The sequence below is a fragment of the Drechmeria coniospora genome, chromosome 01, assembly GCF_001625195.1.
Source record: "Drechmeria coniospora strain ARSEF 6962 chromosome 01, whole genome shotgun sequence".
NCBI lineage: Eukaryota > Fungi > Ascomycota > Sordariomycetes > Hypocreales > Ophiocordycipitaceae > Drechmeria > Drechmeria coniospora.
This window is the reverse complement of record NC_054389.1, coordinates 10,037,835-10,052,684: the sequence shown is the minus strand read 5'-3', so window position 1 is coordinate 10,052,684 and position 14,850 is coordinate 10,037,835. Positions and strand designations below refer to the sequence as shown.

The 14,850-nt window shown below is 57.3% G+C and overlaps 4 protein-coding genes across 4 annotated transcripts; 3 read left to right on the top strand and 1 right to left on the bottom strand.

Annotated features, from left to right (window-relative positions):
• Positions 1 to 4,607: 4,607 nt before the first annotated feature.
• On the top strand, positions 4,608 to 6,257 carry DCS_02658 (uncharacterized protein; the record flags this gene model as incomplete). Its single annotated transcript, XM_040799985.1, has 1 exon — positions 4,608 to 6,257. One exon carries the CDS (start codon positions 4,608 to 4,610, stop codon positions 6,255 to 6,257), a length of 1,650 nt encoding a protein of 549 aa, XP_040660868.1.
• A 460-nt stretch (positions 6,258 to 6,717) lies between these two features.
• Positions 6,718 to 7,825, bottom strand: DCS_02657 (uncharacterized protein; the record flags this gene model as incomplete). Its single annotated transcript, XM_040799984.1, has 2 exons — positions 6,718 to 7,501; positions 7,557 to 7,825. The coding sequence occupies 2 exons, from the start codon at positions 7,823 to 7,825 to the stop codon at positions 6,718 to 6,720; spliced, it is 1,053 nt and encodes a 350-aa protein (XP_040660867.1).
• Positions 7,826 to 8,591: 766 nt separating this feature from the next.
• Positions 8,592 to 10,487, top strand: DCS_02656 (CRA-b-like protein; the record flags this gene model as incomplete). Its single annotated transcript, XM_040799983.1, has 1 exon — positions 8,592 to 10,487. The coding sequence occupies one exon, from the start codon at positions 8,592 to 8,594 to the stop codon at positions 10,485 to 10,487; it is 1,896 nt and encodes a 631-aa protein (XP_040660866.1).
• Positions 10,488 to 12,985: 2,498 nt separating this feature from the next.
• Positions 12,986 to 14,526, top strand: DCS_02655 (uncharacterized protein; the record flags this gene model as incomplete). Its single annotated transcript, XM_040799982.1, has 2 exons — positions 12,986 to 13,009; positions 13,369 to 14,526. 2 exons carry the CDS (start codon positions 12,986 to 12,988, stop codon positions 14,524 to 14,526), a joined length of 1,182 nt encoding a protein of 393 aa, XP_040660865.1.
• Positions 14,527 to 14,850: the final 324 nt, after the last annotated feature.

Below are 14,850 nucleotides of genomic sequence, written 5' to 3'. Positions count from 1 at the left end.
ATTGAGGGGTGGCGATGGGAGAGGGGAAGGAAGGTGGTGGGTGGTGGTGGTTTAGGTCGGTCCAGCTCCAGAGGGGGAAGCGTCGAGCTCACGGAGTGGATGGAGCCAGGTCAATAATGAGGGAAGGGTGACGGGTGCTGACCTGCTCGAACTGTCGGGGGAATCGCGGCGGGCCGGCCACTGGAGGGGGGGGGGGGGGCTTTAGGGTGGGCGTTAGGGTGGGAGGGAGGAGAGGAGGGGGGGGCGCTGCGGCGGCGGCGGACAAACCCCTGCGAAGGCAACAACTTGGGCAGGGGGTGAGGGGGGGGGGGCAAGGACACCAGAAGACTCGCTTTGGCGTATGGACAAACTCAGCGAGCAACAACGCGATTCATTCGATTCCTCGTGATCTCGAGACCCGATGCGACAACTCAGTCTCATAGCAGAGCGTACCCGTAGTAACGATTGATTCTGTTTCACCTCTTTGATCTTTCGCAAACTCGGTGACATTTGCGTTTGTGGGTTGATGCACTAACGACAGTTAAATATTACGACGGAGTACCCGGAAGTAGTTGTCGTACTAATACTCTACAGTACTGTACATGTACTTTCTGTGAAGCCAGCCCGAGCAGGACCTAATGCTTCGATGAGTACGGAGTAGGTAGGCAGTCCTGCCTCTAACCTTGCCTAGTAGCTAGCTATCCCACCACCAAGCTGGGCGACGGTGACGCAAACTGGACATTCTACTCCCAGAGCTTGTATGCAGCATCTACCTTGTCAGCCATTCGGCATCTGCTTTCGCACTACTGCAACGTACTACGTTTTCGCCAAGCCGATCCGGCACGAAGAGTCGGCAGCAAGTCCGAAACAGATGCGTGGATCGATAAGGTTGTTGTTTGAGCAGTAGGTGCCAGCGAGGCAAGTCCTGGGGTAATACTGGGAAAGGTAACGACCCGAATGCGTACCGCACAGCACAGCACAGGACCACGCAAGTACGTACCTGGTACCTACTAATAACTACTAGGCAGCTAGAGCTCCATGCAGCCGATACCTAGACCTAGGTAGCTCAGCGATTGATTTTCACCTTGCCGCGTAAGTAGCTGGGTACCCGCCGAAGGTTGGTAGGTATCTCGTCGTACCGCTCGTAGGTAGCGCTACACCAAGATTAAGATTCAGCAGCTAGCTCTTTCGCCACGGACGACGGTAGGATCGTTTTGGTCGTAAAGTACTGGGTCGGCCCTCGTACGTTGGCAGGATGAACAAGGCAAGGACGCTTACGGAGTGCTCCATACAGCTAGCAGGTGGTCCGTACTCCTCTAGCTCGGAACCTACTCGCAAGTAGCCGCGATATCGTCGTTGCGTTCCCTTGGCCGACAACCTTGGTGCTCGATCCTGTTAGCCCGGTGCCGCCGGCGCAAGCCACCGTCTCGTTGGAGTGTCGTCGAGGGATCCATACTTCCCGTGGTGAGTTCGAGGCCAGTTTGGCGCTACTGTTTAGTGCAAGTTCGGTGCCGTGTGGAGGGTTAGGCTATATGCAGATTGCGGATCGAATATTTGGGAGACGATACGATAGCAAGCTGGCCTGTTGGTGCCGGCATAGACGAGCTGCTATACCTTGGCCATTGCAGTATGCTGCGGAGACCGGAGTAAGTACGCGTACCACCACTAATACTCGTGATGTTCCGCTACCACTACGTACAGTACCGTACCTACTCCGTACTAGGTACTTAATTGTAGGTACCTTGGGTACTACTAGCCTGGCAGCTGGCAAGCATGTTCCTTGTACACCTGCATGTACACATTCGAGCTCCCTGGAGTAGGTACCGGGACCTGCTCGGCACCACGATTCAGCTGCGGGAGCCACCGAGAGACGAATGATGCTTACAGTGCAGTACTCCGTACAAGTGATACAAGAAGGTACCAGGTGGTTAGTAGTTGTAAGTACTAGGACCTAACTACTCCGTACTCGTTATTACCTGTACTTGCATGCATTCTTCGATGCAAATGCCGGTATTGGTACGAGTACGGGTACGGAGAGGTAGGTCTTGGTCACTAGGTGCATGCTGGACTAGTACTACTTGAGGTAACCGTGTGGTGACTTGGTGACGGCTTCGGCATTGGTACCCGATATTTTCTTGCCAAAATCTCTCCACACTTGAGCCGGGTCGAGGTGATGTATGAGAACGATGAGATGAACCGTAGGTGACGATCAATCGAACCACGGCAGCGAACTCGGATCAGCAGAGGTCATGGACATGAACCACCTGAACCGACCGATGTGCCGTGGACACAGCACAGGCTTCCTGGAGAGGTGGGAAATGGACGATGGGGTGGGGTGTCGAGCGTATCGACTTGGACAAGCTGTTGGGGCATGTACATAGAATCCGAGGTGCTTACCGGCCAAGAACGAACACGGGTCCGGTGCCGCATTGCCACCAAAGTACAGGTAAAATGCTCCGCCACCGTACGTGCCGGATGGACACGACGCCCTTCCATGAATCCATCATCATGCCTGCCTGACGTGGCATATTGCTTCCGCCCGGCTTCAAAATGACACACCATGCCTCCCTGGTACGTACCTACCAGGCTTGTCTGTACTCCGTACAGTACTCCGTACCTAAGTACGTATCTGCAACTACGGAGTAATATCTATCATATATCTATCCATCGAGGCTGGTGGCAGTGCGAAACCCCGCAGCTGCGGCGTCCGCACACGCCCTCCACCCCGTCGGCGCATCGAGCAGAGAACTGTACAACGTAACACTCACCAACTTTAACCACGTGTACTCCCTACGCAAGAGCTTACTGCACTTGCGATGCTTTTCGTCTGTATACAGATCATGTACACGTACAAGAATGTGTTCATGCCATGCAGTACTTGTGTACGTACACCGTAATTCGACCCGCCGCCAAGAGATGTGCACAGCAGCGCCCTATCGACAAGCTCCGCAAGCTTCGACATTCCAGGCTTTGCTCCCCATTCCCGATAATTATTCTGCTGCCGAGCGAATTTGGGTTTGCTCGGCACGGAAAACTGCTCGCAGATGGGCGAAACGCAGCATTTGCAGTACGAGAACAGAGTACGGGGTTGTTGCCAGTACGGCCATGAGCGCCCATGGACGTGCCTCGCCTGATGAGGCTCCGCCTGCAAAGCCTGCGTCGTGCACATGTACTTTTCGCCAACAGGACTACCTTGCGCCAACGTATCAAGTATTACAGCAATTTCCTGGCAGCAATCGGCTCCTAACGAACCTAGCAACCACGGCAACCCGTCGAAAGCAAAGACAGCTGGCTGCTTGCGGACAGAAAATCATCGCAACGCCTCGGTCGATTCAGTCGAAGGGGTTGGAAGTACCTAGCAAAGTAGCCTCTGTTGCTGTCGACTCCTTGACAACAAGTCACCAATTTGGCAGAAGCCACCTGGCCTTGGTACCTAGAAGGTAGACGATGCAGAACACCGTACTCCGTACTATGCAAGTAATTCGGACCAAGGCCTAAATCGACAACGCCCAATCGCGGTGACAGCTCTCTCGGGTTCAACTGTGGCAGCAGACGAAAACCAACCTCAGCCCAACGTTGGCGAGCGAGCGAGCGGCCGCTGCCACTGCCCAGGGCGAGCAGTGGCCGTGAGGACAGGCCGACTGGAGAATGGCTACTAGTATTCGACGTTTGCCCTATCATTCATGCCGTGTCGCGGGATCCTCCACCTCTATGCAGCAGAGACGAACGACACGGGGTTGATCTTGATGCGCATCAGGAAATTGCCAACGTGGCCGGCATAGGGCAATGTCTTGCCCGGTAACATCTTGTAGCTTCAACGATGGTGAACCATAGGTCGTTTCCCTTGCGCCGTTTCGCGGTCGACTGACTGACTGCGGTTCCAAAGGGCGCCTTCACACTATCGAGTGCTCCGTGCTTGGTTCAATGCAAAAGTCCCATATCCAGTATCCGGCACCATGTCAACTACGGAGTAATGCTCCGTACCTGTGTCTCATTTGTAAGTACAGTAAGTACTGTAATTACAGTACATGCTCCGCATACATGCAGTCATAAACTCCTTGGCATAAGTCTCATGAGACCCTGCCCCAATCGTTCGCCTGGCAAGCTTCCTATTATTTTCCTGCCCTATTCATCAACATTGCGCAAGCAAGGTCCGCCTTATACTTGCAGAATAATATAACATACTCCTCCGTAACACTTGTACTGTACAGTACTTGTACTTGCGTAGCTTGATGTCCGGGACTTCATTTTAGCGGTACCGGCCGAGATTGGTGCAGCCTGTACGGATTTTGGTGGTACGTACCGTGTTATATGACTGTACTTGTATGTACGCGGACTCTTAGTGCCACAATGCAGGTGCATTTCCACTGTTACTTGTACATGCGTAACGCAGCACAAGATGCTAATCCTCTCGGAGCCGCCGAGAGCATGCCGTGAACGACCAACCACCTATCATCCTACCGACGGGTTGTAGGGAAACGGGATCGACGACTCCTTACCTTTTTAATTCCCGCGACGGCATAATACCATTTGGATGTTCTGTTGTTATTCTGCATCGCCCTAGTCAACGAGCTACAAATGCTATCCCGACAGCGACTTGGCCAATTTTTTCGACGACGACCATCATCATGACGCGCTCCTCTCCGCTGAAGAGCGAGCTTCTCTCCAGCCCCGACCGTGGAAATCATTTGAGCTTCCTTTTCGAAGAAAGAAACACAGAGCTCAGCCACCGAGACGCGCTTGCCGCGGCCCAGGCAGAACACCAACGAGTCAGAGATGCAGCCCTCCGCGTGTACGAACTTCACGAGTTGCGAGAAGAGCACCAACGGATTCTCGACCAGGGGCGCAGGGAGGAGGAGAGGCTCAAGGCCGAGGCTCGGGTGGCGGAGGAGGTGAAAAGGCTCCAGATACTGAAGGCGAAGACGATACCAAAGCCTGCGCCGCCGCCGCCGCCGCAGCCAGCACCGGCAGCCCCGAAACCAGTTGAGCGTGTCCAGCCTCCGGGAGCTGTAGCGAAACCTCCCGAGACGACGACGCCGGATACGACGGCTCCCAAGTCGTCCGAGGTGAAGGCACAGCTCTTTGCTGCGACGCCAGTAGCGAACGGGTTTCCCTCGGCACCGCCCAAGCCAGCATCGAACAATGCCTTCCCTCCCACCGCCACGCCGGCCGCACCGTTTGGTTTGGCTGCTCCTAAACCTGCCGCTGCCGTGGTTCAGAAGCCAAAACCAGTGCAGGCACAAACCCAACCGGCACCTCCATCAAATACCACCATCGATCGATACCGACAAATACATCAAGAACTAAAAACGCTGCGGAAAAACTTGACGGCGCAGTCCAAGGTCCCCGGGTCACCATTGAAGGGCAAAATGGGCACCTTCCGGAGAGAGATCCGCGTCGCCATCGGGCAGCTCACCGGTGGCAAAGGCGCAAATGTCCAACCAGTCGGTCATCCCCGGCGCTCCATGCTGCCTTGTTGTGTTGCTGATGGTTTGCAGACAAACAAAATCATGTCAATTTTGCGAGAATCGCTCGAGGGGAAAGTTCCTAGTCCGCCGATCGACGTTTCCACTTTTGTTTTGGAGCCGCGTCAACCGGCGGAAGGGGCACTGTTCAACGACGCGACCATGCCGGCGCTCTTCGTGTACCTCGTCAACATTTGCGCCAAAGGCATCATCAGTCAGTTTATCAACGAAGCCGGTGCGAATCCGAAGGCTGCCGATCCTATCGGTGTCTTCGCGGCCCAGATATTCTCCCACAAGGACTTTCAATGGCGTGGCCAGTCGCTGATCGACATCCTGCTGGCCAAGTACCGGGTCGCATGCCCGGTGTTGTTTGGGTTCAGGGGCAACGACAAGACGGAGAGGGGCCGGCAGGCCATCGGGTGGCGCAAGGATGGGCCGACTTGGATTACGGAGCAGAACCACAATGACAGAATGGCCGGTCTCGGCGCTGGATTCGCATCCATCTCGCTACGGGACTTTAGCAAATCCTCCAAGGTCAACCCCTATCCACCCACGAACTACTGGAAGGCATTCGCCGGCATCGTCAACTCGCCGGCCAACGAGACTTCCAACACACAGTACGTCGTCTTGCGCACCATGATCGACGGTCACGAGCAGCGGTTCCTCAACTTTTTCGGCAACGCCGCCGCCGCCGCGCTGCGAATGGCGCTGGTGGAATTTCCCAGAAAGGCACCTCCAAACGCGTCTGCGGCCGGATCGCTGCTCGCGCTGGCCGAGGTGCTGAAATCGGAGAGCGGCTTAGTATTCACTTGAAGTTTGGATCATGCAGCGACGCATGGCAGCGGCAAGCAAGAAGACGCCAGGGCACACCGGCATTCGGGCATCGGCGGGGAGAGCTTCGGGATGGTGGCAGCCATCAAGACTGCCTGCACGAGTTGGGACGTCGATGAATTTTGATCGAATGGTGTGTCTTGGGGCATATCCACCGATACCCATTGTTAGTTTAAACTCAGCGGATGTATATATATCTTGGAAGAGACATGACAGCCCCTATCTATGCAACGAAGCCGCTCGTGGGCGGCATGAAACCCGCCATAACACCGTGGCCCTCTATTGAACCGCAAGCGCCCGCTCCGTGGCAGCCCGACCCAGACGAAGAAAAGGAAATAAAGAAGTGAAACGGAGGCAAGGGACAGAAATGCGTCGTCTCCCATGGCGTGGCTTCGTGTGGCAAGGCCGTGGCATGGCCCGCCGCAGCAGAGCGCCGATCATTTCATACTATCAGCAGCAGGACGAGCAGCAGTATGAGGACGAAGATGAGGACAGCGATGCAGCAGCTGCTCCAGCGGTCTTCGTTCTGGCGCATGACGTGCTGCAGCTTCTGCATGCCGTTCTGGAGCCTCGTGCCGACGCGGTCCGCGGCGTTGTCGACCAACTCGAGCATCTCGTGTTGCTCCTCGAGCTCACGACCCATGTCGTCGGCCTGGCGGCGGAGGTTTCCGACGGTGTGGAAGACTCCATCGAGGTGCTGATCCTGCTCGCGCATCATCTCGAGCTGCTGGTGCTGTTCAAACTCGGCGTAGGAGCCGCCATCAGGATCGGCGTCGTCGGCAACGGAGGCGAAGGTGCTGGGGTCAGGAAGGTCAGATGTGGCCGTGGTCGCGTGGTGTTGGTTGTCGCGGAGGTCATCGCGCATGGTATCGACCTCGCGGCGGACGTCGAGGACGAGTCGTTTGCGGCGGGTGGCCTCGTCGGCGGATATGCCGAACTGGGCGGGGTTATGCTCGATGGCCTGGACGGAGGCGGCGAGGTCGGTGAGGTCCTCGGCGAGCGTGTTGAGGGCGGACTCGAGGTCGGCACGGGCCGAGGCCAGCTCGGGAGACGAGGGCGCAGTGGAGAGCGAGCGGATGCGCTGGTAGGATGCGAAGAGGGGGCGGGTGGAGGCGAGCTGGGCGAGAACATCTCTGGGTGACGGGGGCGATGAGCGACAGGCATCGCTTCGATCATTGGGCGGTTGGAGAGGGATGAGGAGGGGGAGGGGAAGGACGGAGACGGTCCTCGAGAGGGAGATGAGGCCTCGGGGGAGGGGGGGTGGATGAGTGGGATGCTTACTGTTGGACCTGGAGGAAGGGGTCCTCCTCGTTTGCCGAGGACATCATCGTTGCGGCGACGGCAAGGCCTCGGGGAGCATGGGGTTGGCCGATGCACGATGCGCGAGTTCGGAGGGCCGCGGTCGAGGCGTTGTATGCGCTGGAAGAGTGCGAGTCGTCGTCCAAGCTCGAGTTACTGCGAGGCGGATGAGAAAATGGCGGAGTGCCGAGGTGAGGTTGGTTGAGATGACGTTGGTTGGGCCCACCAGTTACTGTACTGTAGTCACGCATGCACCTTTAAGTACGGAGTTAGTATTATTACGGAGTACTCCGTATTACACCTTCAACTATTAAGTACAGTACTCCGTACACATACTGTAGATTATGGACGGGCATATACGGAGAAAGATCGAACAAAACCAAGTACAGAGTACCAACTACTTGTTAAGCATACTAGCATGTACAGAGTAATAATGGTAGCAAGGCTGCCCGTCAGACAAGTACTCAGTACTTAGTACCTCGTAGTACATGTACAAGTGCGTACTAGCATGCATATCAATTCCATCACGATCTGCTACCGCCTTTGCTTGCAACCTTGAAAATTAATCTTTGGACGGCAAGGGACAAGGACATGTACGACAAACCGCCTTCGTTTTTATTCTCTTCTTGAAGCATCTGAAGCACAGCGTTAGGTTTTGTTGGCTAATGCAGTAGAACTTGGTAAGACTTACCGACGCCGAAATCGCCAGTATTATTCGCCAAACCCCAACAGAGGGGAAATTTTTGCTTCATGCTCTTTACGTGCTCACCGGATATTGGAGGCCCAATCTTGATCGCGTCCGTTGAACAAACAGCCGAGGTATCCCATACAAAGCGTACCTAGGTTCATGAAGTACAGGAGAAACACGTCCTGACTCTCAACCTCGTCCATTGAGGCCGCAGGAACTCAGCCAGGTCTAGGTCTAGGGTAGTAGTCGGACGAGGTTTATTACAACCCCAGCGTCAAGGGCTGTATACGAACGTTGACATTGGATCCTGGATTCTGGAGACGGCCACCATGTCTCCGAGACAGCACCCGCTGCCTTATAGAGGGGACTTTTCGTCAGCAGAGGAATACACGGAAAAGCTACTTCAGTTCGCGAGCACGACACGCCTGTTCCAGACCCTCTGTGGCGGCATCCACATACTCGACTTTTTCACCTCGGAGACGAGCTTGTTTGAAAAGGTGCTGCCGGAAGAATGGCACGACTTCCTGCGGGTGACGGACATGATGAGCCTTCTTGATCTCCTCATGAGGGACAAGCTGGAATCGGCCATCTCGATCGAGGGAGCCGGTCCGCCGGCGAGCCTGCTGGAGTATATCAAATCGATCCGTAACCTTTCCCTCGGCCGGGACTTCCGTCCCCCGGAAGAGAGGCTGCCCGATCTCCCACGTTCGGTGGCGGTGGGGATGAGGCCGAAGAAGATGCACGAAGTCAAACATTTCGCCAACTACGTCCAGCGGCTCTCCAACGACATCGCCGAGTCGAGCGGCGGTGACATCTCTCACTTTGTCGACTTCGGCAGCGGACAAAACTACCTCGGCCGTGCCCTCGCGAGCGAGCCGTACAACCGTCGGGTCGTGGCCGTCGAGGGACGCGAGAGCAACGTCACGGCGGCCAAGGGGCTCGACCGGTTGTCGGGCCTCGCGGTGAAGCAAAAGGTGATGCGGAACAAGAAGCTCTGGAACCAGATCCTCGCCATCAGCGGCCCGAGCCGAGACGACCGAGGGGTGATCGCCGAGGCGGCGAAGCAGGTGGCCGGAACCGAGGGCTTTGACTTCCGACCGATGAATGAGCTCGGGTCCACGTACGCCGTCGAGGAAGGCAAAGGTCACATCCAGTACGTGTCGGGCCATCTCGACAACGGCGAACTGGGGGACGTCGTCTCCGAAATCGAAAACGGCGAGGCCGAGGGCAGGAGGCGGCGGCCGAGGCCGAGGCTCATGGCCGTCTCGATCCACTCGTGCGGCAACCTCTCGCACTTTGGCATCCGATCGCTCGTGCTCAACCCGGAGATGCGAGCCATCGCCATCGTCGGGTGCTGCTACAACCGCATGACGGAGAAGCTCGGCCCGCCGACGTACAAGCACCCACACCTGCGACCGAACCTGCAGGCGCTCAACAGGCGAGCGGCGCGCGAGTCCGACAGGCGCGACCCGCAGGGGTTCCCGATGAGCGACCGCTTCTCGACCTACCAGGGCGAGGGTGTCCGGCTCAACATCACGACGAGGATGATGGCCTGCCAGGCACCGCAGAACTGGACGCGCGAGGACAGCGAGAGGTTTTTCACCCGACACTTCTTCCGGGCCGTGCTGCAGAAGATGTTCCTCGACCGCGGCGTGGTCGACCGCATCCATCAACAGCCGACGCCGCAGCAGCCGACGTCGGGCTCCGAGGAGGAGGCCTCGACCGAGGAGGCGGCAGGCGACCTGGCGGGCGACCCGGCCAGCACGTGCACCAGCCCCGTCACCATCGGGGCTCTCGGGAAAAGCTGCTACCGGTCGATCGGCTCGTACGTGCGGGGCGCGATCGAGAAGCTCACGACGAACGGCGAGTACCAGCAGCACGCGCAGATTGTCCGGGACAAGATGGCGGACGTGACCGACGAGGAGATTGACGCGTATGAGGCGGCGTACCTGCCCCGTCGCAAGGAGCTCTGTGTCATGTGGAGCTTGATGGCATTCAGCGCGACGGTCGTCGAGGCGCTGATTGTGACGGATCGATGGACCTATCTCAAGGAGCAGTCGGATGTGGTGAGCGATGCGTGGGTGGAAACCGTGTTCGACTTTGGCGAAAGCCCGCGAAACCTGGTAGTGGTGGGCGTCAAGAGGGCCGACGCGGATGTGGATGCGGGGGCAGAGGAGGCAGACGGGGAGGGAGAGAGAGGCGCAGGCCGGAGCCAACATGCATGATGGATGATGGCCTTGCGCGTTGGTGTGTACAGCAGATCCTCATACGAGGCAATCATCCTGCGAACCGTGGGAGGAACAAGGCACGGGTACGGAGCAGTATACACATACATGCGGATACATGCGGATGCATGGGGGCATATGGGGGCATACATAGGGGCATACATGGGGGCATCCGTTGGGTTATACATGAGGCGATGAATAAAACGCGACATCGAACACCCGACATGCCGTCAATCTCATACGCCACTCTCCGGCGATGAGGATCCTCTCGCTGCCGTGGAGTGCAGGCTGAGGCCTCTGCTGCCCGCGGTGCCGATGAAGCTGTATATGACGCTCACGTCGGATTCACAAGAGGCCACACTGTGGTGGAGATGAGGCGGGTGTATTTCCCCGTCGTCCACGTCGCCACTTCCAGTTCGTCGTACAAGAAAATGTGCTCGACGTGATGCAGGGATGGGCAAACGTACTTTATGTCTACGCGATTCAACCTTTCATGGATTCATCGAGATCACCCACCGTCGACGCCGGCAAAGGTGACACGCAGATGGTGCACGCCGACGAACCTGGCGACTGTAGCATGCTCTTACTGCAACGGTTGAGATGTCGGCGGAGAGCAGACTTTGGAGGTGGGCGATGACTTGTCTTGGCGACGGGTGCTGGGCAACAGCAGCCTTCAGGCGAGCGACATGCTTCGGTGAGTGATGATGCCGTCAGCCGCTGCTCGGTGTGCATGGCCAAAAACGGCCGGCGCCATGCATACGGGTCTAGCGACGAAACGAGAAAGAGCATCCCCGATGTCGCTTCCGAGAGCTGACACTCGGCATGGTGGGAGGCAAGAACAAGCGGAGGCAAGAACGAGCGCAGGCAAGAACGAGCGCAGGCAACAGGAGGTGCAGGCAAGAGCGAGTGCAGGCAATAGCAGGCGCAGGCAATAACAGGTGCAGGCAATAGCAGGTACAGGCAATAGCAGGTGCAGGCAGTAGCAGGTGTAGGCAATTCGGAGTAGTAGGTGCAGGCAATAGTAGGTGCAGGCAAGCACGACGCAGGCTCCAAGGCAGCAAGGCAGAGAAAGACCAGAAATCAGCAGAGCAGACAGAGGAGGATCGGCACGCATCTTCACCTCATTCATCGCAGTTTACGGGACAGTTTGCATCACAATGCACCTCACAATGCACATCGCATCACAATGCACATCATCACAATACACTACACCAGTCACATCTCAATCCACCAAGCCAAATGCACCGAGTGCAACATTCAACCGATGCGGAACGACATGCGCGACACGTCGTCAGTCCTTGAGCTACTGGAACCCCCGTTTGGTCCAAGCGCGGTGCGCCCCAATCGTCCGGAAAGCGAAAAGCAAAGAAAGTAAAAGGTTCCCTTCATCGACGCCCGTTGGTGCGCCCGTTTGTTCGTTCGCACTATTCATGCTTCTGCCGCCAAACGCCACAATGGACCACCACCGCCGGAATGGGGGGGGGGGGGGGGGTTAGGTTTCCTTCTTCAGCGGCGAGCCTGCGCTTTGGGATCGCGTCATCCGTCAGGCGCAATGACCAGGAAGGTGTCCGTCCCCACGGAACACTCCGTGACCCTCCCTCGACGATTAATTGGTGATGACTGCTGACGATGATTGGTGACGGCATCAACTCGCTCGCTCCCTCCTGCTGCGCTGCGGTCCGCATCCAGTGGCGCCAGTTTACCCGCCAAGAGCTGCGACGATAATTCGTCTTTCCCATAGCATTGCGTTGGTTTTCATGGCTTCCTTCTTCTTCCCGTTGTTTTTGCCTTGTCAGTATGTAGAACAGGCAACAGGCAACGTCTTGGGACTGGTTGACGCAACCTTGCTATAATGATGGCGCCGCTGCATGGGAACCGTTACTCATCCAGTCACCCAATGGCTCGCCATCCACAGCCAAGCCCGGCTCGCACATAATAGTTGCACCCACGTAAGTACCCGGTTCTGGGTCTCCAAACTAACAAATCTTATCTTCAGGGAAGACACCCCCCCCCCACGCGCGACCCAAGACCCTCCTGCTTGTGCCTTGACCACGCCCAGCCGATAGCAGATGAGCCGATAGCGGCTCTCTGACGGATCCATTGTGACGACCAATATTTCGCTCCTTCAAAACTTGGTGAATGCTCCGACGCTCCCTTCGCCTTGTCCGTCCCAGCGCACATCCGGTTCGATTCATTCGTAGCCATCATCATCAGCATACGCACCGCCGCAGAGCACCGCACCGCACCGCACCGCACCGCACGGGTACGGCCACCAGCACACCGGCGAGTGAACCGTCCAACGACGGCATCCATGTCTACCTCCACCAGCGAGCTCATACTTTTACCATCATCCACCATCTGCGATTGAACCTGAAGTGGCCTAGTCAGCCAGCTATCCGTGAGAACACCCCCCCGACCGGCACAGGTATCGACCGGGAAAGAATCACCCTCAAAGGGTGGACAGGGCCCTTCTTGCATGGTAGCAAGTCGTCTTCACCATGAACGCCCAAGTCTCTTTTCTTGTAAGATGCGCCTTTGTTACCCCATACCAAGCACTCTTGGCGTTTGGCCTGCCTGCAGCATGATATGTTACAGTACGAGTACATGTTGGTTAGCCATGGCATGACCCCGCCATTGGGTCCCTGGCAGCGGCCGTTGTGAACTACGACGGTTGTTGAAGACGACCAACATGCCTACATACTCACGCATACAACCAACCACTTACACCCTAACGACTACTCCTTGCTTTCATGATTCCACCCACCCATCTTCCTGCCCGCTTCTCCACCTACCTACCTGCCTGCCCGCCTGCCCTTCACCTCGTATCTTGGCCGGGGTTTTTTGCTGCTAGAGGAATGATGGCTGATTCGTCTGGCGGCAGGACGGCACTTATACGCTCATACACATCCCTCTCGACCTCTACCCCATTTTCCTCCAGCCCATCATCCGCGTCCTCCTGCCGCAGACGCAGAGCCTCGACGTCTCCCACGACGCGCCCGAGTTCGCTCCCGAAGGGCTCACGGCCGAGAACCAGCATGGCTTCCTCAACATCAGCGTCACGCCCATCGAGTGTTCGGTCGTCTGCCATGCCTCGTGGGCCAAGAACGTCTTCGAGCCCGTCATCGCCGCCTTGCCGGCCCAGCAGGCCAAGACGGTCACCGTCTTCAGGGACTCGTACATGGTCCTCTCCATCATCAGCGCCGGCCTCGATGCCGCGAGCAGGGTCATGGAGCTGAGCCACCCGCTCGCCTTGGCCGGGATCCCCATCTTCTTCATCACCACCTACTACTCCGACTTCATCCTCGTCCCTTCGAAGGAGAGGCAGAAGGTCATCAAGGCCCTGTCGGACAAAGGCTTCGAGCTGTCGGAGAACCAGTCCAGCTTCGTCAACGCGAACGCGTACGGCCGCAAGAGCTCGTCGATCCACTCGGCTTCCCCTCCCGGCTCGCCGCCGCCGTCCAACACGAAGGAGCTGGAGACGAGGACGTTTGCCCTCATGCAGAAGCGCAACGTCTCCCCGTACGTGGACGAGGGCCTGCAGCTGATACAGTGCTCCGGACGAGAGATCCCCCAGCCGGCCGTCGTCTACGGCCACCGACCGTCGTCCAGCCGCCAGGTGCCAAACCCGGTCCGCCGCCAGAGCTGGATCGACAACGTGGACACGAAGCTGTACACGTGCATCATCTCGGCTCTCGTGTCGAGGCCGCGGTTCATGTCCCTCACATTGGCCCAGGATGACCCGCCGTCCCTCCTGGTGGACCGGAAACTGCTCCTCCTCTTTGAAGACTCCATCGTCGGCGACATGGACTCGAATTTCGTGCCCATCTTTCTCGATCTCGTGAACTTGCCGTCGGAGGTGACGGGCATCGTTTGCGGCGTCGCGGGTCGCCTCGTGGAGGATATGCAGATGACGGAGACGTTTGAGCTTTCCTACCTGTCCACGGCGCGGGCCGGAGCCGTCATTCTCACCGAGGAGCAGTCGACGCGGGCGCTGACCATCCTCGGGCCTCTGTTGGAAAAGAAGAACCAAGGGGGCTGAGAGGAAGTGGAGTCATGCTACCGTTGCGCATCTTGCCACGGTAGAATGGCTTATAGTGTATGTTTGCAAAGCCACGACCGGAGCGAGGTTCTATTGCGAACCAATGGGGGGTAACAAAAGGACCGACTGTTGGTCATGCATGCATTGCTGACGATGCTGGGCGTCGAGTATTCAGCAGCGATATAGCGAGTACATGACTTTGATGCATAAAGATTATTTTGACTTGTTTTCTCCCGGCATGCCGTCGAACAACGCATTAGGGTGAACTCGTTGGGTTGGATGCGAGCCCGCCGCACACTTTGGACAGTGTGGCGACGTCCGCGG